The sequence below is a fragment of the Eubalaena glacialis genome, chromosome 2 (assembly GCF_028564815.1).
Source record: "Eubalaena glacialis isolate mEubGla1 chromosome 2, mEubGla1.1.hap2.+ XY, whole genome shotgun sequence".
In the NCBI taxonomy this organism is placed as follows: domain Eukaryota; kingdom Metazoa; phylum Chordata; class Mammalia; order Artiodactyla; family Balaenidae; genus Eubalaena; species Eubalaena glacialis.
Genome location: NC_083717.1, coordinates 61,620,196 through 61,645,099, shown reverse-complemented (window position 1 = coordinate 61,645,099; position 24,904 = coordinate 61,620,196). Strand labels below are relative to the sequence as shown.

General features: G+C 46.0%; 1 protein-coding gene across 3 annotated transcripts; it reads right to left on the bottom strand.

Moving 5' to 3' along the window:
* Nucleotides 1-60: 60 nt before the first annotated feature.
* On the bottom strand, nucleotides 61-23,197 carry SNUPN (snurportin 1). 3 transcript variants are annotated; one of them, XM_061181891.1, is made up of 9 exons: nucleotides 23,179-23,197; nucleotides 16,306-16,468; nucleotides 13,912-14,059; nucleotides 8,935-9,039; nucleotides 8,599-8,695; nucleotides 7,360-7,457; nucleotides 3,734-3,808; nucleotides 2,109-2,189; nucleotides 61-651 (listed from the first exon to the last, which is right to left on the bottom strand). In XM_061181891.1, the coding sequence occupies exons 2-9, from the start codon at nucleotides 16,461-16,463 to the stop codon at nucleotides 331-333; spliced, it is 1,083 nt and encodes a 360-aa protein (XP_061037874.1). In that variant the 5' UTR covers nucleotides 16,464-16,468; nucleotides 23,179-23,197; the 3' UTR covers nucleotides 61-330. The 3 variants fall into 3 exon arrangements, with proteins under 3 accessions (XP_061037874.1, XP_061037873.1, XP_061037872.1); XM_061181890.1 differs by lacking the exon at nucleotides 23,179-23,197 and adding an exon at nucleotides 19,449-19,550; XM_061181889.1 differs by lacking the exon at nucleotides 23,179-23,197 and adding an exon at nucleotides 18,717-18,871.
* Between the last annotated feature and the right edge of the window lie 1,707 nt (nucleotides 23,198-24,904).

Below are 24,904 nucleotides of genomic sequence, written 5' to 3'. Positions count from 1 at the left end.
CTAAAGTTTAAGAATCACACACACACAAAAACAAAATAAAGGTTAAGAATCACAAACAACTTCTTCTTAAGAATTACATATATTTACATTGTGGATCTGAAATACATTCTCACAGGAGTTGCTGCTCAAATCCAAAGACTACCCAATCTGGAAACCTCCCCCAACTGTTAAAGCCAGCACTTCAGATAGGAGATAAGCTGTTTCCAGCTGGAGTGGCTTTGGAAAGCCTGCTCTAAAATGAAGTCATCTTGTTCTCGTCACTGTCCTCCCCCCCAGCCTTCCTTCTGGGACCAACCCCCATCCTGTGACTCCCAAAGGAGGCTGCCCTCTCTAGTTCTCCATGAGGCTCCCTGGGTGCTTGGGGCTATGGGGAGGGCTCTTCAGCTTGGGGGTAGACAGGTGCTCCAACTCATAGCGTCCATTCTCAGAGGGCTTGTGTGTGAGCTCCTTTATTCCCTCCTTCTGGCTCCTCTTGTGCTCAATAATCTGCTGGAGCTGGTACCCAGCATATTCTGGCTTGGCAGTCAGCGGGCCAGCTGGCACAGCTACGCCAAGAACATCTGACACCATGTAGGGGCGCAGCCAGCCCACCAGAGGAGTGCTTCCAGGGCTATAGTGGGTCTGCTTGTGGTAGAAGAGAAGCCCATCTACCTACAAGAAAGAAAACCAGGCATCAGAATGACTTCTGGGGCCACATGTTTGTAAGAGACCTATATGCACTGGGGTAGCTCTTGTGGTCCAGCTCTTTTTTTCTGGGTCACTGCCAGAAGAAAAAGAGTCTTCATTTCTCACACATGAATTTCTCTAAATGAAGAAATGGCCTAGAAAACTAAATTTTAGAAAATAAAAACATAAAAAGTACTTTCCCATTTACAGGGTGCTTTCCTACCTACTACTTCACCCTCTTACCCACCATGGAAGTGTCTGGGAGATGGGGCTGCTCAGGCTCAGGGAGTTCTGGGGCCTCCCTCAAACACACAGTGAGTATGAAGCAGAAATTCAGCTTGAACCCAGGTCTTCTCTCCTCAAATCCCATGCACTTTCCACCACCCGGAGGTCTCTGTAGTGGGGGATGTGCTCCACACAGGGAACAAAGCAGGGGAACTGGACAAGCCCCTCCAAGATGCTGGACTGAGTGCAGGGGAAACAGCCTGTCAAGAAGCCCTGCTCCCCAGCCATTGCTGGCTGCCTAAACCTCCCCCTATGTTCTGGGAAACTCAGTTTTTCTCAACGGGAAGACCTCCCACAGTCCCATATTTTCTTTTCTGTGATTCAGTGACTCATCTCTAAAAAGCATTTATTGTCACTGGGTCATAAGGGTTATAAACAAAGATGGTGTTCTTACCACCTTCTTAACTGACTCCCAGAAATGAAGGCAACTCAGCCTTTGCCATTTCATCATTTGGGAAGCTGTGATCCTTTTAGCAAAATTATATGCAGTTCAAGCAAATACTTGCAGGTGACCAGGCAGAATTTTAAAGGGCATCATGGGCAAAGGAAGTCTGCTTGTAGGGTAACTGCAGGTTCTGAGGATGACAAAAGACTGCCCAGGACTGAGGAGCTTCTGGGGACGTGAGACTTTCAGCACTAAAACCAGGGAAGTCCTGGGCAACCTTGGACAAGCTGGTCACCCCACTGCCATGCCACTGCTCAGCAAGCACTGCCATCCCTGGGGACCATTTGCTCTTCGGAGGAAGGAAGGATTAGGAATTCACAGCCCTGCAGTCTGTCAGTCACAGAAGCCCCAGCTGTGGCAGTCAAACAAGGGGCCTCGTTCTCTGGCTTGCAGCAGCAGAAAGAGGCACACAAGAAGGACCTAGGAATGGAAGCCTCACCCCTCTCTGGGCCTCAGTTTCTCCATCTGTAAAATGAGGGAGTTAGATGAGCTGTCCTTTCAAGGGCCCTTCCAGCTCTGGCATTCTGACTTAGCTGGCAGGGTGGCCCTGAGGCTATGAAGGGCCACGAGCACATCCTTTCCCAAGAGTCAGCTTTCAGCCCTTTTCTGATGCTTTGACACAGCAAAGTCAGAGGCTCTCTTAAGACTGTATAACCAAGTTTCCTTGTGTCTTACAATCAGATCAGAGCAATAAAGACAATGGTTTTGTTACCTCAAAAGGGAAATCCATAGACAGCACCTTACACAGGCTCTCAGGGGTACAAGGGAAATTCTTCAGCCCCACAAATTTAAACTAAAACATAAATTAGAACAAAGAATTAGTACATGTTACAAACAATATTGGTTCCAGCAACTGAAGAGCTATATCAAAGAAGAAAAGTTTTCAGTCTCATCCTCCCCTACCCACTCCCCTCTACTTATCCTCTGAATTACTAGGTCAGGAGTTCTCAACCTTGCTTTATACAGAAGAACCATCTGGGAAACTCTTAAAAATTACTCATGCCCAAGCACCACCCCGAGATTCTGACTGAACTGCTCTGGGGTGGGATCCAGTCATTTTTTTTTTAAAGCTCTCCAGTTGATTCATGCAGTCAGGACTGAGAACCACTGCCCTGTGCTAGGTTTAGGGATTCTATGTTATTCTCCCAGCTCTATGACAGTTGCCCCTAATGAAGGACTGGTGAAGCCCCTTTCACACCAGCAAAAATTTTTACACTGAAGCAGTATACCAAAGTGATTAGGACTATGACAACCTCTGAGTCAGATTGCCTAGGTTTGAATCCCAGCTCTGTCAATCATTTAATCTCCATATGCCTCCATTTTCCCATCTGTAAAAAGGGATAATAAAAGTATCTACTTCATAGGATTGTTATGCAGATACAATGAGATAGTACCTGTAGCGCACACAGAACAGCATCTCAGAGAAAGTAGCACCCATGTTCCCTTTCCTCAGTGCATGTTCTTCTAGGACCTAATTGATAACATCACTGGAAGTACTGGTCCCATTTATTGTCCTGTAACTGGTTATCCAGTTGCTTTTGAAAATGCTGTAAGCAACCCAAGCAAATGCCAGTCTACAGGGCTTAACTAATAAAATGCAATGAAAATAACTGTCCCATATTTAATCACTGAGTGAATAGCGAAGACATTTGGGTTATCATCCTGGACTGTGGGACCTTGGGGAAGGCAGTCCCCTCTCTGAGCCTATATACTCATCTATAAAAAGAGGGGACTGACTAGATGAGGTCACTCTTAGATCAGATACAAAGGCAGAGGTTCTCAAAGTGTGGTCCATGGACCAGCAGTATCAGTTTCACTGGGGAACTTGTTAGAAATGCAAATTCTCAGGCTTTACCCCAGACCTACTGAATCAGAAATTCTGGGGGTGAGGCCCAGGAGTCTACATTTTACCAAGCCTCCAGAGGCTGCTGATGTATGCTACAGTTGGAGAATTCTAAATAGTGTTATTAATAAAAGCAGTTATTAGCATTTTATATCAACCACTGTTTATTGAGTGCTCACCGTAAGTATTATGCTAGAAAGACTTGTATATTTATATAATTTGGTTATTAGAACAACCCTGTAAAGTAGGTATTATTAACCCTATTAAACAGATGAAGAAATTAAGGCCAAGTAAAGATATTAACTTAACCTGGTAATTGTTAAAGCGAAAACTGGAATCTGGATAACTGTTAAGTCCATACTTTTCCCACTATGCCATGCTGTCTCAAAAAGAAAAAAAAAAGATAATTTCATTCATAATGATTATATTTAGATAACAGACCAATCCAAACCAATCCCCGTAAAGAACTCTGCAATCCTAACACCAGGCCTTACGGGATTGAGCTTGGTTTTCTCTCCCAGTCCTTCTTCTGGTAACTTTGAATGCATCCAGTAGAATCGGAAATCAGTCTGCCAGAGAAGAGAAAGGGAAAGATTAAAAACTACTCACCTCGGGCTTCCCTGGTGGCGCAGTGGTTGAGAGTCTGCCTGCTAATGCAGGGGACATGGGTTCCAGCCCTGGTCTGGGAGGATCCCACATGCCGCGGAGCAACTGGGCCCGTGAGCCACAACTACTGAGCCTGCGCGTCTGGAGCCTGTGCTCCGCAGCAGGAGAGGCCGCGATAGTGAGAGGCCCGCGCACAGCGATGAAGAGTGGCCCCCGCTTGCCGCAACTGGAGGAAGCCCTCGCACAGAAACGAAGACCCAACACAGCCAAAAATAAATAAATAAAATAAAAATTTAAAAAAAAAACAAAAAAAAACAACAAAAAAACTGCTCACCTCAAACTCTAATACGAACAAAAACACCCCATTCTAAAAAGCTACCTGATGGTCAAAAGGTACAAACTTCCAGTTATAAGATAAATAAGTACTAGGGATGGAAAGTACAACACAATGACAATAGTTAACTCTGTTGTCTGGTATATACATGACAGTTGTTGAGAGTAGATCCTAAGAGTTCTCATGGCAAGGGAAAAAAAACATTTATTTTTTTCTTTTCTTTTCTTTTTGGTATCTATATGAAATGATGGGTATTAACTAAACTTACTCAGGTAACTATTGCAAAATATATGTAAGTCAAATCATTGTGCTATACACCTTAAACTTACACAGTGTTGCATGTCAGTTAAATTTCAATAAAACTGGGAAAAAAATAGCCACCTGATTTATGAAGACCTAAGCCCTTCTCTCACCCTCATTTCCCTTAAAACACTGCCATAAGGTCAAGAAGATGTTCACAAAATCTTTGAATATTTTTTCCTTAAAATCCAATAGGATTATTAATAGTAGTAATGCCAACATTTATCACTGAAGGCCTACTATGTCTCAGGCTCCATGCTAAGGACCTTACACACATAATCGTATTAATCCTCAACCATCCTCTGAGAATTGTATTATTATTATCTCCATTTTACAGGTGAGGACTCTGAGGCTCAGAGAGATTACATCACTCACCCAGGTGCAACAGAAATACTATGAGACCAGGACTCACCAACTCCAAAGCACATTATGTTAACTTCTGTTTTATTTTACCTGAGGATTAGAAACTACTTTATAGCTGTAACTTCACATAAATTACTTTATTCCAAATTACTATTGATCTAAATTACTGATACATATGCTTCTGTTGTTATTTAGGGACTTTTCTTTCTTTTTTTTAATTTCCAAAACCAAAAATAAAAAACCCACAATCTTTTTATATTGTCAAAATATAGGTGGCTTTAGTTATCAAATTTGTAGGTTGTAAATGCATGTTATGAAACATCCTTCAACAGAATTAAAGGAAAATATGTTCCCGATTGAATTTTTATTTTTTAATTTTTAAAATTTTTTAAAATTAATTTATTTATTTTTGGCCGCATTGGGTCTTCGTTGCTGCGCGGCCTTTCTCTTTTTTTTAAAAAATAAATTTATTGGGCTTCCCTGGTGGCGCAGTGGTTGAGAATCTGCCTGCTAATGCAGGGGACGCGGGTTCGAGCCCTGGTCTGGGAAGATCCCACATGCCGCGGAGCAACTAGGCCCGTGAGCCACAACTACTGAGCCTGCGCGTCTGGAGCCTGTGCTCCGCAACAAGAGAGGCCACGATAGTGAGAGGCCCGTGCACCGCGATGAAGAGTGGCCCCCGCTTGCCGCAGCTAGAGGAAGCCCTCGCACAGAAACGAAGACCCAACACAGCCAAATAAATAAATAAATAATAATTAAAGGTGCTAATAATTTTAAAAATAAAAAAAAATAAATTTATTTATTTATTTATTTTTGGCTGCGCTGGGTCTTCGTTGCTGCCCATGGGTTTTCTCTAGTTACGGCAAGCGGGGGCTACTCTTTGCTGTGGTGCGCAGGCTTCTCATTGCGGTGGCTTCCCTTGTTGCGGAGCACAGGCTCCTCATTGCGGTGGCTTCCCTTGTTGCGGAGCACAGGCTCTAGGCACGCAGCCTTCAGTAGTTGTGGCACGTGGGCCCAGTAGTTGTGGCTCACAGGCTCTAGAGCGCAGGCTCAGTAGTTGTGGTGCATGGGCTTAGTTGCTCCGCGGCATGTGGGATCTTCCCGGACCAGGGCTCGAACCTGTGTCCCCTGCACGGGCAGGCAGATTCTTAACACCGCGGCACCAGGGAAGTCCCTCGACTGAATTTTCGAGTTCTGAGTTTTAGGCTTGGCTCTGCATTTGGGCAAGGTACTTAACATCTGTGGCTCTCAGCTTTCATATCTAAATGATGAGGAGTAATAACAATAGTACATACTTACTTTTTAGAGTTGTTGTAAGGGATTCAATGAGATCATGCTCACAAAGTGCTTAGCAATGCAGGTCTTGGCGATTTTTTTGTTGTTGTTTTTGTTTTTTTATCTTTTGGCCACACCGTGCAGCATGTGTGAACTTAGTTCCCTGACTGGGGATTGAACCCATGCCCCCTGCACTGGAAGCGCAGAGTCTTAAACTGGACCGCCAGGGAAGTCCCTTGGCTATTATTTTTTGAATGAGATGCATGCTAGAATTCTGAAGTACCAGCACCTAGCATAATTTGGAAACCTAGCTTGGGGTAATGGCTACGGAAAGAAGCAGCCTGTGGCGATAACCTGTGATTCGGACACTTGGGCCTGCATGAGGATCGCCTGGAGGTTTATTAAAACATAAGTCCCATCCCCAGAGTTTCTGATTCAGTAGGTCTAAGAATTTGCATTACTAACAACTTTCTGAGGCCACACATTCAACATTCTGAGAACCACTATGATAAACTAATTGACAGGGAGCACAAAAAACCCACCACTTTAAAACTGGGACAACGATGGGGAGCATAGGAGCAGAGATGGACCCTGTGGGGTGACCTAGCCTCTCTCTAATGACTGCCTCTGTCACTCGAAAGAATCACCAATCTGAGAAAAATGTTGTGGGAAGGTGAAACTTGAGGGGAGAATATTGGGTGGGGGGGCCTCTCCTCATTTGGAAAATCTCCTTCCAGAGATAGCCCCTCAGAGATTCGAGGCCTTATGTTCATACCAAGGAGGCCCTGACATTTTCAGGGTCAAGATGTGGTTGGTGAAGGAGTGGAGGTGACAGAAGTCTATTTGATGGTGCTTAACATTCCACCTTCTCTTCCTTGTGCCGCCTGCACAAGGCTGCATCCCCTTCACCTGCAATCTTCCCTGCCAGCAAGCCTCCCACACTCTGGAGAGAGGGGAGGGGGTGGTTACAGCTTCTACAAAGTCCCAGCCTACCCCTACACTCTGTTTCTCCTTCCTCCCCTCAAGAATTGCTATGCTTCCCTTAGTTCCTCCTACCTCTTTTTATAAATGAAGCTAATTTTAACACACCCAAAGATGCAAGGAACATTAGACAATGTTCTTGATATACCACATCCTGTACACACCAAGAAGTTGGTCACGTACTAAACACACATGCTGAGCCACTGTCCTGGGAGGAGAGGAGAAAACAGGAGAAGACATGAGGGGAGTATCAGTCCTTACCTGGCAGTCATAAAAAGGGTGTCCCCGCCAGCACATCACGTCCAGAACGTAGTAGGTCTGGTTCACCTCACTGTAAATGCAGTCCAGAATGGTGTAGTCTGGAGACACAAAGCAGAAAGTCAGTACAGGGTACCCCTTCCCATCACGGTTCCCTCCACCACAATCTGGGGAGCCCCATCTTAGGGGCTTGGGAACTGAATCCAACAATCCTCAGTGCTCACAGCAAGCACCAGCACTACAGGACAAAGTTCTTCACAGCCTTTTCTGGCTACCTGGCACAGTCTAGGGGTGACCTGAGGTATGACAGCACAAGAAGGATCAAGGCAATGCCAAGTGTGAACTCTGAACCTTTAGATAAACTGGGACATTTACTCACCTTAGAGAAGCTCAAGTTTGAAGGGAAGTAATCTTCCATTTTAGTTTACAATTACTTTTTGAGTTCCTATCACAGGCACTGTGTTCTGTGGGGAATATTAACTATAAGTAATCCCTGCCTTTAAGGAAGTTACAATCCAGTTAAGGAGATAAGATGATTACAGAGGAAAGAACCAAGACCTGAATTATACAGCACAAACTAAGAAAAACGAGAGTTCCAGGAAATGCTTCATGGAAGAGATGGGATATGAACAATCTTTTGGGATCAGAGGACTAAAATAACAGGGTAGAGGGGAGGTGGAAGCGCATTTCAGGCTGGAGTAAAAAAAGCCAATAGAGGGCTCAGAACAGAGGACAGGAGTAACCACCAGCAGAGCCTGGGCAGGCAGAGGTGAGAGAACGGTTCTGCCAGCTCTGCCAACTCCTCGCTGAATAACCGCGGGCAAACCTTTGTGACCTTAGTCTCCTCGGCTGGGCCCAGGGGGGAGGAAGAAGCTAAGATTGGGACACTGAGAAAGGAGAAAAGGGAATTCGGCAGGAAGCCCCAGCAACAGCTTCTGTATGTTACACTTGGCCTTCTGGGGGTCCTTTCCCCAGAAAACTGCACCTGTCATCTTGTGATGGAAGTCCATGGGAAAGGTGCATTGACTTTAATTTAGGGGTTTATTGCCCAGCAGGCCTCACAAGTTGCAACTATTCTGCTACTGAGGAGGCCTGACCTTGAGGGAGAGCCCAGTGGGCAGGATATTACCTGTGCGCAGTTTCAAAGGTATGCTTTTAAAGTAGGTCTTTAAAACAACTAACTAAGCAACTAACCAAGCACTGATTATAAAAGTTAATAAAGAGACAATTGTATGTGGGTACCTTTTGTTGTTGCTGAGTTTCGCCTGCTGCCTCCTGGCAGAAGGGAAGAAAACCTGTTGACGCAGTAGCCACTCTTGGTGTAGGCACTGGTAGAACCCTGTGTGGACAATTACCATTCTTGTCAGGCATCAAGGTCCCCTCACCCTCTTGCTTCCACATTCTGCAGGGGTGCCATCAGCCCAAAGATGGCTCTCATCAAATCCCTCCTGCAGGAAAGCGTTTCAATCCCCATGGCAGGGACAGCTGCTGTGGCAGATAAGGAACACAGAGTGTGCAGAGAACCCCTCCCGCTACAGGCCAGGCATGCTGGCGCAGGGGGCAGGAGCAGCTACTCACCCTGGCGGCCACAATAAGGGCTCTTTTTCCAACAGGGCACACGACCACAATCCATTCCTGACCCAAATCTGAAGGGACGTCAATTAACCACTCTGAGAGCATTAACTGGGAACACAAAAAATGGTGTTAAAAATCAACAGGGCTGTGCTGCTCCCATGTTTACAATGACAAAGAATTCATGTCCTATATATATAATAAAAATACAAGTAAAAGAATGAGAACAGAAAAGGGTGACAGTGGGACCTCCACCCCACTAGCTCTTAGTAGTCAACTCATCTCCTGCTCACTGTGAACTTCAACTTCTCACCTTCGTTATCTGCATCCATACCCATTCTTATTACTTCACCTCCTGTATGGGGGGATAGGACCCTCTATCTTTCCTTACTTTGTCCACCCACCTACCATTATCACAACCATTATGTTCCAGGGGCTATACCTCAGAGATGAATCAAGTCCCTGACCTTGAGATGCTCTAAACTAGATCATTTCCCAAACTAGTGACCCAAATACTATACTAAGGGATGTTAGGAAAAGGATGTTACCTTAAATTAAAAAAAAAAAAAAAGGGCTGTGGTGAAATGAATTTGAAAAAATTTACTCTTCCATTCATCACTGGTCCCTCCCATCTATACAAAGACTTTGGCCTATCAATTAATCCTTCCCAATGAATCGCTCATCTCTCCCATCTCTCCTTCCCCTTAGGCCACAAAATACTCAACCCCTAATCCTCAAAACCAAGGCAAAAATGAAAACCTTTTATCACTCTACATTTCTATTAAGATGTTCCACGTTCTCTCTTTTTTTAACTACTTCGTATTTCTTGCTGCTGCCTTCCCACCCACTCTGACACCCGCAGTCCAGATTTGCTACCTCACAGCCCCACTTGACCTCCTTGCAGCCAAGTACCTCTATTCCCTCACCTCCCCCTCCTTCCTCTACTTCTGGTGTAATGCTGCCAGTCACATCCTCCTCCTTGACACATGCTCCCTTGGCCCCATGACACAGTACTTTTCTGTTTTTCCTCCAAACATTCCTCCACACACTCCCCCAAAACATGTTGATAATCTTCAGGGGGCTGTTTTAGGTCCCCCTTCTCTTTTCTCTTAGATGCTGTCCCCCTGTGGGGGTGGAATTCATCTACTTCACTTGTCATTTCTAAGATGATGCCTCCTAAATCTCTCTCTCTTTTTTTTTTTGGCTGCGTTGGGTCTTTGTTGCTATGTGCGGGCTTTCTCTAGTTGTGGCGAGCGGGGGCTACTCTTCATTGCGGTGCGCGGGCTTCTCATTGCAGTGGCTTCTCTTGTTGCGGAACATGGGCTCTAGGTGCGCAGGCTTCAGTAGTTGTGGCACACGGGCTCAGTAGTTGTGGCTCGCGGGCTCTAGAGCGCAGGCTCAGTAGTTGTGGCGCATGGGCTTAGTTGCTCCGTGGCATGTGGGATCTTCCTTGACCAGGGCTCGAACCTGTGTCCCCTGCATGGGCAGGCAGGTTCTTAGCCACTGTGCCACCAGGGAAGTCCCCTAATTCTCTTCTTTTTCATCTCCAGACTTCTTTCCTTTCCTCCAAACCTATATTTCCAGCTGTCCACTTGCTATCTCTTTCTCTGTTGGTCCTCTCTGTACCTTAAACTCAGCATAGCCAAAACAGAATTCACTGGCTTCTGTTGCCCAAGTACTTCCCATCCTTGAAACACCCACCCTTCCCCTTCTGCATTCTGTGCCCTGTTAATATCATCACCTTCCTCTCTGTTATTCAATCTTAAACCCAAGGCATAATCAACACTCTCTTAAAGAATAATAGTAATACAACACCAAAAGCACAAATGACGAAACAAAAGATAGATAAATTAGACTACATCAAAATGTAAAACCTCTGTGCTGCCAAAAACATCATCAAGAAAGTGAAAAGACAACCCACAGAATGAGAAATATTTGCAAATCATGTATCTCATAAGGAACTTGTATCTAGAATATATAAAGAACTCTTATAACTCAATAATAAAAGACAAATAACCCAATTTTTAAACGGGCAAAGGATTTGAATAGACATTTCTCCAAAGATATACGAATGGCTAATAAACACATGAAAAGAAGCTCAATATCATTAGTTACTAGGGAAATGCAAATCAAAACCATGAAACACCACTTTACACCCACTAGGACGGTTATATTCAAAAGGACGGACAATAACGAGTATTGGCAAAGATGTGGAGAAACGAACCCTCAAACATTGCTGGTGGGAATGTAAAATGGTGTAGTCACTCTGAAAAATAGTCTGGTAGTTCCAGAGTTATCAAATGGCCTAGTAACTCCACTCCCAGGTATATACCCAAGAGAAATGAAAACATATGTCCATGCAAAAACATGTAAATAAATGTTCATAGCAGCAATATTCATAATAGCCCCAAAGTGGAAACAACTCAAAAGGCCATCAACTGATGAATGGATAAACAAAATGTGGTATATCTATACAACAGAATATTATTTGAAAAGAAATGAAAAGGAATGAAGTTCTAACACATGCTACAACATAAATGAATCTTGAAAACCTTTTGCTAAGTGAAAGAAGCCAGAAGCAAAAGGATGTATCTCATATGATTCCATTTATACGAAATGTCCAAAATAGGCAAATCCATAGAGACAGAAAGTAGATCAGTGATTGCTAGGGCCTGGGGGGAAGGGGAAATGGGGAGTGACTGCTAATGGGTGTGAAAATATTCTAGAATTAGATAGTGGTGATGGTTGCACAGCTCTGTGAATTACTACAAAAATACTGAATTGTACACTGTAAATGGGTGAATTGTATGGTATGTGAATTATATCTCAATATGGCTGTTTAAAAAAATAGCAGTAGCAGCTAATACTGTGGGGCATTCATTATGGGCTCTGGGCTAGGTATTTAAGGTACACTATTTCATTTAATCCTTCTAACAATCCTATGAGATAGGTACTATTACGATGTCCCATTTTACAGATAAGAAACTAGAGACTTAGACTGGTTAAGTAACTTGCCCATGGTCAACACAGAGCCTGACTTTGAGGTCAGTCTATGCGACCTGAGCTTAAACCCTTATCCGCTTCTCATATTGCCTCTCCTAGCCATAAATTCTGTTCATTCCACCTGGCAACATCTCTCATACTCATGACCTCTTTTCCTTCCCACTTTCACTGCCCTTAGCACTCATCAGATCTTTTAGCAAACTTAAGCCCCCTACCACAGTCTCTCTCTTCCAGGCCTTTCTACACTGATGTGGTAGTCATCACATGAAGTCCCACCTCTGCCCCTGGCTCAAAAAGTCTCGGTGGTTCCTCATAATCTAGACCCAGAGTCTAAAACCCTGTACATATTTCTGCTATACTCCTCCCCCAACCCTATGTTGCTCCATCCTCACACACCCTCTGCACACCCCTCCTGAACATCATATATTCTCCTCCCACCTCTGGGCTCTTGCTCAGCCTGATCCTGCTGCCTGGAATGCCCTGAAATGCTCTGTACCTCCGCCTGTCCTACCCATGTTTCCAAACTGCCTCCTCTTTCATTAACCTTTTCCTGACTTCACAACCCTGCTTCCTTCTCTGTTGGAAGTTAATTTCACTTTCTTATTGCAAAAACCATAATCTACACTTATTAGAGGAGTGCATGGGCTATTTCTGGCCCATGTCTATCTTCCCCTGAGAATAGCCTAGCTTAACATAGAACAGGGCCTTCAACAATGCTTGCTCGGGGGGGACTTTCCTGGTGATCCAGTGGCTAAGACTCCGCACTCCCAATGCAGGGGGTCCGGGGTTCGATCCCTGGTCAGGGAACTAGATCCTGCGTGCCACAACTAAAGATCCCACATGCAGCAACAAAGATCCTGCGTACCGCAACTGAGACCCGGCACAGATAGATAGATAGATAAATAAATATTTTTTAAAAACCCCAACATTCTGTTTTAAACAAAAACAAAACAAAACAATGCTTGCTCGGGACTTCCCTGGTGGTGCAGTAGTTAAGACTCTGCGCTTCCACTGCAGAGGGCATTGGTTCGATCCCTGGTCAGGGAACTAAGATACCGCATGCTGCGCAGCATGGCCAAAAAATTTAAAAAAGAAAAACAAAAAAAAAACAATGTTTGCTCAACAGAACTAAATTGTACTTTGTCATAGAAGATGTCTGTGCTACATTTGAGGCAGAGAAAGAGGATGGGAGTGTGTGCACCCAGGAACCATATTCTTAAGGTGGGAGAGGATTCTGAAGTGACAAGACACTTGGGTTATAGAGAGAAGTATACAATAGCAGGGTAGACCCCCAGCCCCACTCAGATACATGCCCTGCCTTCTGGAGAATAACTGGATTGCCTAGAGCACTAGACAGTCTCCATGCCTGCTTCACCTATGGCGCCACAAGCCACACTGGTTTCCTCTCTGGAATCAACAGGGCACTTAGTCAAGTTTGTTATAGTGATCTGTTGTTTCATGGTCTCAACCTCACCTAGGCCAACTGGCTGGCCTGGGGTGGCTGGGCAGGCTCCCAGTATTCAAGGACCTCCAAGCTCCTACCACCTGAGTGTGAAGACCCAAGGCTGGCATGTTAGTCCACCACTTGGGAAAGACTACCAGCTTGGGAGGTGGGGTGGGGGACAGTGCTGGGCTGGGCAGGCCTGATCCAAAACAGCTGTATAATAACTAGTAAAGAATGGCGTCCGCTAGCATATCAGTAGCTCAGGGACTTTTTGCAGCAGGCCGGAAGCCTTTGCTAACAGCATGGGGTAATGATTCCCAAACCCACTACCCAGACTCTATCAGTGACCCCCCATCAGCTCACAAAACTGTAAGTCATCTCTTTTCATCTCATAACTTTTATGTACATCAGCACTTTCGTTGTAGATCCTATTCCTTCTTCCTGCCTCATCCTCCTCTTTAGGGCAAGTAAAGAGCTTTGACTGCACAGTAAAGGGAGCAGGACCAGCTGCGCCTAATCTTCTCTGGACCACTCACTTGATTAGCATAGAGTTTTGGTAACTTCTTGCCAGTGTCAATGTCCATTTCCTCATCATCTTTCTTTTCTTCTTCTTCCTCACTCTCCATCCCTGTCCAGTCATCTTCAGCCAGTCTTCTGGCATGGTTCACATAATCCAGCCGCTTTCTGGGAAAAGAAAAGGCATAAGGACAGGTCTTTACGTCTTATAGGAAGACACCCTGCAATGTGACAGATGTAATTCAAAGTCTCCAAATTCAAGAGCAACTTGGGAATTGTGGTGGGGGTAAGAGATGACAGAATTTCCTTTGTAAGCCTTAACTAGTGACCACCTCCTCACAGATCCCAAATAGGAAACCCCCTCTGAACACACTCGGCTTTCCTCAGTTTCCTAAGAATAGGCAAGGTACAATATTTAAAGGAATTCTCAGGGTTCGCTAGTGGCTGATCCTACTCCCACCCACCCCACCCTAGACTCCCATCTCCACCCCAGGTGAGAGCTGACACTTCCCTGCCTGGCAGATACACCATCTGAAGGCTCCCAGGGATTGCAGAGAGGAAACACCGAGATGCAGTGAGAAGTTTGAGACAAGGACAGCTTCTGGGACTTTCTGAGGAACAGCCAGACCTTTCTGTAGTTCCTAACTTTCAAAAAAGGCCATTTAGAAAAAACTAAGGAAATCTGAGTAAAGAAGTATGGATTTTAGTTAATAATAATGTATCAATATTTGTTCATTAGTTGTAACAAGTGTACTATAATATAAGATGTTGGGAATTCCCTAGTGGTCCAGTGGTTAGGACTCAGCACTTTCACTGCCGTGGGCCCAGGTTCAATCCCTGGTCGGGGAACTAAGATCCTGCAAGCTGCTCAGCGTGGCCAAAAAAAAAAAAGAGAGAGAGGAATTTGACATCTAGAAGACAGATTTGGGAGGGAGACTTTTCACCACATACATTTTTAAAAATTATTTATTTATTTATTTATTTATTTTTGGCTGCGTTGGGTCTTCGTTGCTGCATGAGGACTTTCTCTGGTTGTGGCGAGCGGGGGCTACTCTTCGTAGTGGCGCGTGGGCTTCTCATTGTGGTGGCTTTTCTTATTGCGGAACACAGGCTCTAGGCACACGGGCTTCAGTAGCTGTGGCGCACAGGCTTAGCTGCTTCGCAGCATGTGGGATCTTCCCGGACCAGGGCTCGAACCCATGTCCCCCGCATTGGCAGGCGGATTCTTAACCACTGCACCACCAGGGAAGTCCCTTCTCCATATACTCTTTTTCTTTTTTTTTTTTTATAATGAGAGCCTCTGGGAACTATATGGCTGTGTTGGGTCTTCGTTTCTGTGCGAAGGCTTTCTCTAGTTGCGGCAAGTGGGGGCCACTCTTCATCGCGGTGCGCGGGCCTCTCATTATCGCGGCCTCTCTTATTGCGGAGCACAGGCTCCAGACACGCAGGCTCAGTAATTGTGGCTCACGGGCCTAGTTGCTCCGCGGCATGTGGGATCTTCCCAGACCAGGGCTCGAACCCGTGTCCCTTGCATTGGCAGGCAGATTCTCAACCACTGCGCCACCAGGGAAGCCTCCATATACTCTTTTATGTATTGTGAATTTTGAACCATACGAACATGTTACCTATTCTGAATTAATCACAATTTTTAAAAACTGGGGGTCGGGGGAATGGGTGATCTGAGAATGTAATCTGCAAGCAACCCAGAGGCCACAGGGAACCATCTCTGCTAAACACATCTAGTGATGAAGCAGTGGGCAAAATGCAGCTGTTGATAGTTCCTCCTAATCCTTAATTCCTTACCTAGAAGAGGCCTGTGTTGCACTGAGAATAAAAGGATAGGCCCTGCCTTCAGAGCAGCCCAGCCTCAAACACTCCTATCCTGCAATCAATCTCTCTTTCCCTGTTTGCTCATCTTGGTATTGAGACCGAAGTGTATGGAAGACATTTCCTTAGATTCCCTGTGGAATCATTTGTCTTGAATTCCCAAGGGCTCCACAGAAACATCTGGGCTGAAGGAAGACAGGAAGCCCACACCAAAGCCAGGAGTCAGACTGCAGGAGAAGCCACACAGGGAATGTGGGGAGTGGAAGTATGGGAGTGGCTTTCACAAGTCCCTAAACTACAAAGCTCAGTACTGCTGCCAGGAAAAAAGAAAAGAAAAATTTAACCAGAGAGTTGAGCTTTTGCTTTCAAACTTCAGTCTCTCCCTACTCCCTAATTTTTCCCAAGCTCTGGGTGTAAAGGATGTCTACCTCTGCCAGGATTTACCCCTTCCAACCTTGTGGGCAAGAAGAACAACCTACAAAGGGTCCACTTTGAAGGTGGCTCTGTGGAGACAAGCCTGGAGCCTCCTGAATGGTTCACAGCTCCCAGCCTACAGAGAGAAGCCAAGGAGTTAAAGTATCCCTTACGATTTCTGCAGTTCCAGTAACCGGCGGCGCCGCTCACTCTGCTCCAAGGAACTGTACTTGGACTTGTACTGGGACAGGCGGGGGTGTGGGGCAGCTGTGCTGTTCAGATCTTGAGACACAGAAAAGCTACTAGCCAGGGCTTGACTCAGCTCTTCCATCTTCCCTACAAAGGAAAACATCAGAAAATTGTTCAATCGTTTCGTATCACCTTTCGGGTACAGGCAGTTATGGTGTAACATGATGGCTACATTCCTAAAAAACCTCACTTAATCCAAAATCACAATTATTTCTATGGAAAAAAAAAGAAGTTAAAGGGTAAGTGAGTTACATATGAGCAGTAACATTTTTCTCACAGATATTTTAATAATGAGCATTTTGATAGCTCTGAGTGTATAAACTTCAACATCAATCAAATTCACCTTGTGATTGAATCTAACTTTTGCTCTTTGTCATCATTCACCAGGGACCCTGTCATTAATTCCTTCTTATTATCATTGACATGCAGTGATGTGATCAAGTATCTAATTTTTTCCTGAATAGTTCTAAAAAGCTGTTACTCAATAACTAATGTAATTTTCTTTTTTAACATTTTTTTTTTTTTTTAATGTAGGGCTTCCCTGGTGGCACAGTGGTTAAGAATCCACCTGCCAAGGCAGGGGAAACGGGTTCGAGCCCTGGTCCAGGAAGATCCCACGTGCCGCGGAGCAACTAAGCCCATGCACCACAACTACTGAGCCTGCGCTCTAGTGCCCGCGAGCCACAACTACTGAAGCCCGCACGCCTGGAGCCCGTGCTCTGCAACTGGAGAAGCCACCGCAGTGAGAAGCCCGCGCACCACAAGGAAGAGTAGCCCCCGCTCACCGCAACTAGAGAAAGCCCGCACACAGCAACGAAGATCCAAGGCAGCCAAAAATAAATAAATAAATAAATAAATTTAAATAAATAAATAAAATATGTAATTTTCTGATGCAAGTTTTATCTAATTGGCTGTTTAGTTCTCCAATAAATGCCAACTTACATCAAGAAAATTTAGCTCCAGGAGAAGTACTGGTTCTGGAGCCCAGGGAGGAAGACAAGAGGAGCCAAAAACCCAAACCTGGCAGTTATTTTCTTGCTTTATAGTTTGTTTATTTTCTTGTTTGGGGTGGGCAGAAGGAAGGTTTCAGGGCTACCTATGCAGGACTCATTTCGAAAAGAGCTAGAATATGGAAGGCTTCCTCCCAGTTAACACCAGCTGCTCTAGAAAATGTGAAGGACGGACATGTGGTACATTTGGGAGACAGAGAGTAAATCATATTGGAGACAGACTACCAAGGGCCACCCTAAAGAATGGGAGTGGAGAGAAAGATGTGAATTCACACTTCACTCACCCTTCTGTGAATGAAGGTATGAGGTAGGACAGGAGCTTACCCAAGGATTAAATGTGCACCTCAAGGAATTCCCTGGCAGTCCGTTGGTTAGAACTCTGTACTTTCACTGCCAAGGGCCCAGGTTCAATCCCTGGTGGGGAAACTAAGATCCCACAAGCCGCCACGGCCGGAAGAAAAAAAATAATTAATTAAAAAAAAAAAACACAAGTGTGCCTCAGACTGCAAGAAAAGAGGAACATTTGGGAGAAATTTGACTCACACACCTGGGCTGGCCCAACCCTTCAAGTTCTAGTATAAACCAGAGGGCACCACCAGTGCTTAAACTCCACCCCAGTCCAGGTCCCAATGCTCTGACCCTCAAAACCAACAGGTTCATTGCAGAGCCTCCACAGTGAAAAATACAACTCTATGGGCCTCTACTTGGCAAAGAGTTATTTTCCATTGCACACTTGAATTCAGATTTTCTTTCTTAATTTACGGCATTAAACTTTTTTTTTTTTTTAATGCCCGTACCATGCGGCTTTCGGGATATTAGTTCCCAGACCAGGGATCGAGGGCCCAGAGTGAAAGCACTGAGTCCTAACCACTGGACCACCAGGGAATTCCCTAGATTTCTTTTTTCTAATTTGAAAGGAACTTTTTTGTGTGTGTGGTTAAAAACGCATGACATAAAATTTACCACTTAACCATTTTTAAATGTACAGTCCAAACGTGTTAATTACATTCACATTGTTGTGCAAGCAATTTCCAGAACTCTATTATTCTTGCAAAATGGAACCTCTATACCCATTAAACACGAAAAAAACAAAAACAAAAAACCCACCTTTTTAAAACTTAAGATTAACATATTATCAGTGTGGATTTGAGGTGTGTCTTAACATGTATGTTATGCAACCTGGGTGGCCATTCATAGTTGAGGCTGGGTGATGAGTACTAGGATCCTAAATGGCATGCTATTTTCTGTATTTTTCTGTCCTTTTGTGTAAGTTTGAACACTTCCATAATAAAATTTTTAAAAAATTCATTATGTCTTCGGCTTACCAAAGTAATGACCCAATCTAAAATACATTTATTAGGCCTCATCATGCTTTATCTCGGTGTGGGTTCATGCTCTGCCAAGAAGCATAAAATCCTTCTTAAAATTGATGCCTTGGATACTGGGGCGGCTGCCTGTACCTCCCTTTATGGCTGTCCTTGGCTGGCTCCTGCTCTTTCAACCCATTCTTCGGAGAATGATGACTCCAAGGGTTCTGACCTGGCGGTCTCATCCTCCACCTGTATCCACCCTCTAACTCCCAATTTCCGACCCACCCAGGCCCCTCCCCCGAGCTCCAGACCCCAATTGTCCCCCGCTACGGCCTCTTCTTCCTCTCCCTCCTCCTCCCCCTCCAGGGGCGCCCCGCCTCGAATCCCCCAGCCAGGATCTAGGCCTCCTCGGCGTCTCCCACCGGGCTTCAGTTCGGCCGGGGGAACTGAACTCCACTCGGCCGCCCTCCCCGCCACAGCCGCGCACAGCTTTTCTCTATGGATGGGGTCATCTAGGCCTTGCATGATTCGCCCCTCCCCCACAAAGAAAATCCCAGAGGGGTCCTGGCCCGACAGCCTGGAACTGAAGAGTGGAAGCGCGCCCAAGGAGAGGCCCCGGCCTCGCTGTGCCCCTCCAGGTCATGTCTCGGGAAGCCAGGAGTATGCAGCTGGCCACAGAGAGTTACAGCCGGGCGCCCAGGGGCAGTTCAGGAGCCGGCGGGGCCCAAGCTAGAACCGAGGACTCACCAGGCCGAGATGACAATTCCACGCGCAGCCGCCAACGCCGCCGCCGGGGGCCGACCAATCAGCTGCCTTGAGAGAGCCGGCCCCGCCCCCTTGGCCGCCGCCGCACCGCCGGGCTCACCCACCTAGTGCGGGGAGTTTCCGGCTCCTCCGGACGTGGAGAACGCCGGGAGTTTTTCCGCGGTTCTGTCACGGATCTGCGGTTACTTCCGCCCTCAACTACCGGGGTTTTTCCAAGTCCGCCTGGGCGGGGGTCCTGCTTCTGCTTTTGTGTTGCTACCCTCCTGCAAGGTGACTTGGCCGGGCCGAAGCTTCACTGCTGGGCACAAGCTTCTTCGGGTTACTTTCGCCAATAGCTGGAACCCCGATCTCGTGGCCGGGCGTTTAAGGCCCTCCAGGACCTGGGTCCTGCCGCCTCCGGACCAACATTCCGCTCCCTCTCCCGTGCCCATGCTTTATACGGGAAAGCGTTGCCCGAATGACTACCTCCTCCGCCCACACACACACCCACCCCAAGTCTCAGACAATTAGTCGTCCCCTACCCATTCGCCCCTTAGAACACTGGAAAGAAACCTCGATTACAGCCATTTGCTCGCTTTAGGAGTTTCTCTTTCCTACTCGGCTGTGGGCTTGGCAATGGTAGGGACCTGGTTTGATTCCTGCATCCGGCACAAGGCACGGCTCTGGTGAAGGAATGACTGAATTGGTGCAAAGGGTGGAGGGAAGCAGCCGAGATTTAGGAACTTAATAAAACTGGAGAGCAGCCTTTGTGGGCTAGGACTGAAGAGATGCAAAATAAAAATGTGAATAGCCATTTATTGAATACTTACATTGAGGCAGACGCCGTGCTTTGCATGAATTATCTTATTTAATCTTAAAATAACACAAGGAAGTCTCTACTAAAGTTCAGAGAGGTTAAGCAACTTGGCCAAAGTTACACGGCTTTTGAGCCAAATATTTAAGTTTGCTGCATGTTTGACTTACAGAGAAGTTGGATATTACTATACCACACTACAGAAACAACGTACACAAAGTTGGCACATTTTGAGTCCAAGGTGTGGACTTGTTGCATTTTTTTTTTTTTTAATAAATTTATTTATTTATTTATTTATTTTTGGCTGTGTTGGGTTTTCGTTTCTGTGCGAGGGCTTTCTCTAGTTGCGGCGAGCAGGGGCTACTCTTCATCGCGGTGCGCGGGCTTCTCATTGTCGTGGCTTCGCTTGTTGCGGAGCACAGGCTCTAGACGCGCAGGCTCAGTAGTTGTGCCTCACGGGCTTAGTTGCTCGGCGGCATGTGGGATCTTCCCAGACCAGGGCTCGAACCCGTGTTCCCTGCGTTGGCAGGCAGATTCTTAACCACTGCGCCACCAGGGAAGCCCTTGTTGCATATTTTATGTACATGACTCCGTCCATTTGGAGGTCAGATTGACAGGGAGGGTAGAGGGTGCTTGGGGCTCTGGAAGACCAATTTTTCTTTTTCTCTTTTTTTTTTTTTTTTTTGTTTTTTTTTTTTGTTTTTTTTATAAATTTATTTATTTATTTATTTATTCTTGGATGTGTTGGGTCCTAGTTTCTGTGCGAGGGCTTTCTCCAGTTGCGGCGAGCGGGGGCCACTCTTCATCGCGATGCGCGGGCCTCTCACTGTCGCGGCCTCTCCCGTTGCGGAGCACAGGCTCCAGACGCGCAGGCTCAGTACTTGTGGCTCACGGGCCTAGCCGCTCCGCGGCATGTGGGATCTTCCCGGACCGGGGCACGAACCCGTGTCCCCTGCATTGGCAGGCGGATTTCCAACCACTGCGCCACCAGGGAAGCCCTCTTTTTTTTTTAACTTCAGAATTTACGTAGGTGAGCTCTAACTTTCAATGGTCAGGCTGTGCACTAGGTTATTTGGTGCATCGACAAATAAAAGCTGATTTATGAGACTGACAAAGAAAAGCCCAGGGCCTGACTTCACTAGGAAACTTTGACACCAGGATATTAAGTATTTTGTGTCTGAGAGCCACCATTCTCTACCCACGACCACAGAAGTCACAGAAAAGAACAAAGGCCCTACGTTGGAGGAAAATAGACTGAGATGGACAAATTCATGCACTGAGGTCCAGGAGAAAGGCTCCAGTCCCTCATTCACACCAGCTGAATAACTTCCCATATCACTAAAAAAACCAACTAAATGGCACTCAGCCCAGGGGCTCATTTGGGACCAGTTAGTGTTCCATAAAGGGCTGCTCTACCTGGAACAGTGATTCCCCAACTGTAGCCATTGGCACTCCACCTTCACAACCTTGGCCACATACACATACACCTGTATTTGATGTCTTTAAACCAATTTACTTTTTGAAAAAGCCTAATACATTTATTTGAAAGAGGAACACCATAACATTACCTTAAATCACTTCCCACTTTAATAGAAAGCATCTATGAACTCTATAGTGAAAGTAGTATAATGTTATAATCTAGCTAGATACTGATGTCTGTAGAAAACTGTAAGACTGTGGACTTTGTAAAAATCAGAGATTAGCAAGTGTTGGAAAAGTGATAAGGAGTAACACAGAATTTTTCTTTTATGTAATCAGAAAAATTCACAGAGAACAGAAGATCCACTTTCTCACGCTATGATTTAATGTTATTTAAGGTGGAACTTGGGGACTTCCCTGGTGGTCCACTGGTTAAGACTCTGGTTCAATCCCTGCTTGGGGAACAAAGATCTTGCATGCTGTGCTGCACGGCCAAGAAAAAAAATAAGTAAGGTGGAATTTGTGTACCCCCCAAAATCTCATAAGCACCTACAGGCGGGGGAATCTCTATCTAGAAAACAGGACATTGAGGGCAGGAAGGTGTCCACCCTTTTCTCAAGAGGAGGCTCTTGCCAGGATCCCTGATCCCTCAGTCAATTAACAAATGTGTGTTTAATGCCTGCCGTTGGTCAGGTACTGTGCCAGGCCCAGGAGATACCAAAATGACCAAGACTGAGTTGGTCCCTGCCCTTCAGGAGCTTACAGCCCAACTGTGGTAGGAAAGACAAAAGATAGATGCCATAGCTGAGTGCAGACCAGTACCAGGGAGCTCAGGTGGCTGGGTAGAGAATGAGTCAGGTGGAGCTGCTGAAGTTACAGTGTTGGGGAACTCCTCTCCCAGGAGGTGACATTTGAATCTAGGCCTAAATGATGAGAAGGAGCCAGTTACGAGGACAAGGGGACCAACCATTTCTAGTGGGTGCAAAGAGAGGCTTTGTGTGAGTGGTAGACAGAAGGTCAGGAGGAGGGGGAACAGAGGGAGATGGGGTCACTGAGGCAGGTGGGATACAGAAGCCTGTAGGCCAAAATGAGTAGTTTGGATTTTACCTCCATTGCAGATGAAGGTTTTTAAACAGTTGTGACATAACTGAATTTGAGCTGTAGAGAGAGCACACTGGCTACTGGGTAGAGAACTGAATTTAGCCAAGCAAGCATGGAGCTCAGGAGGCCAGTAAGCAGCACTCGCACTCAAGTTGTGGCAGTGGACGTGGTAGGAAGGGCTGGATTTGGGATACAGTCTGGAAAGAAAACCAAGAGGGCTTATTGTTCTTAAAAGGGGGAAGTCAGCAAGAATTATACACATGTGCAAGTCTAGCCCCCAGTGAAGACTTTCCCCTTGAGGTTATTGGAACTGAAAAGGGAATAGCTTTCTCCCATGTAATTTGATATTATTTAAGGCCTAGAAGGGGAAACTGAGATTATGGAGGTGAAATAACTCACCCAGGCCACCATCTAAGTCATCTTGAGGACCAGTGCTTCTCACAGCCCACTTGGAGACACCTGTAGGAGAGGGCTTCTTCAGCCATTTGTGGCAGGAAGGAGAAGCTGACCTGAGAGGGTGACAAAGTCATATATCAGTGGGACTCACATGTGCCAGGAGGCAGAAACTGCAGCCACAGGAGACTCTAAAGCTCTGGCAGGTGGAAAACCTCTTCTCCATCACTACAAGGTCCCTGGGGCTCAGCTCTGGGTTGCGGGAAGCACGTCAGAGTGATTAGGGTTTTAGGCTCTGGAGCTAGATGGCTTGGGTCTAAATCCTGACTCAGCTACATGGTGGCTCTGTGGCCTGGGTGGAATTATTTCACCTCCATATGCCTCAGTTTCCCCCTCTGTAAAATGTGGCTAATAATAGTATCTACCTCATAAGATTGTTATAGTTAGTTAAGGGAGTCAATCCACGTAGGATGATTAGAATAATACCTGGCACAGACCAAGTCCTCAAAAATGTTGTTTTGTTAGCATTTAACTTCTTATTACAAGACAACTTTTCCCGGACTTCCCTGGTGGTCCGGTGGTTAAGACTCTGCGCTTCCACTGTGGAGGGCACAAGTTCCATCCCTGGTCAGGGAAGTTCCGCATGCCACGTGGTGCAGCCAAAAAAAAAAACAAATATAGAACCAAGATAACCTTTCCCTTACTGATTTACTTACATCATAAATAAATCAATAAATCAACCTCTAGGTGAGCCCAAGAGAATCTCTTCCCTGCAGATAAAACTGCTTGCCCAGATTAAAGGGCTTGAAGCGGCTCATCCAGGTTGTGTACATCCAGAAGGCGATGGGGCCAGGATTTTAATCCAGGCCCTATCGATTCCAAAGTCCTAATCTTTACCCTATTGGACATTGCCTGTTCTATATTTTAAGAGGTCTAGTTTCACTTCTGATTTTCAGCTGGTGAGCTGAATGGGTGACCTGGCTTATCTCTACATTGCCCCTCTGTGCTGGGAAGAGTCACAGCCCCAGATAGGGGTGGGAGGAGGGCTATCCTCCGGAAACTTCCCCGGGGCCAGGTAGTTGGAGCCCATTCTCAGATGCCAAGACCAAACTTGCACAGCTTTCATCCTGAGTCAGGGGTGGGGATGCTGGGCCAGGCAAAGCACCTCTAATTTCTTCTCTGTCTCTTTGTAAGTACAGACTGCACTTTTTTATTTCCTGTCCTCCAAATCAGAAACTTTCAGGGCAGAAACTAGAGGCCATCTGATTCAGCCTCCTCTTATTACAGAGAGGAGATGGAGTGAGGCCCAGAGCAGGAGAGGGTTGTGCCCCAAGTCACAGGGCCAGTCATCTGCAGAGCTACGACTCCACTTCACTTTCTTTTCGCCCACCCTTCCCTGCAGCTGGTCCAACCTCTACCCCTCAGCTGTTGGCAGATGATCTAACATTTCAGTGGTGGTTGCTCTGTGCCAAGGGCTGGGCTATAGGCACAAGGCTCATGCTTCTCATAGTGTGACACCCCGACCAGCAGCACCAACATCACCTAGGACCTTGTTCGAAATGCAAATTCTGGAATTCCCTTGCAGTCCAGTGGTTAAGACTCCAAGCTTTCACTGCCGAGGATCCTACAAGCTGCACAGCGTGGCCAAAAAAAAAAAAAAAAAAAGCAAATTCTCAGGCCCACTCCAGACCTCTTGAAACAGAAACTCAGAGGGGATGGACAGCATCTGTTT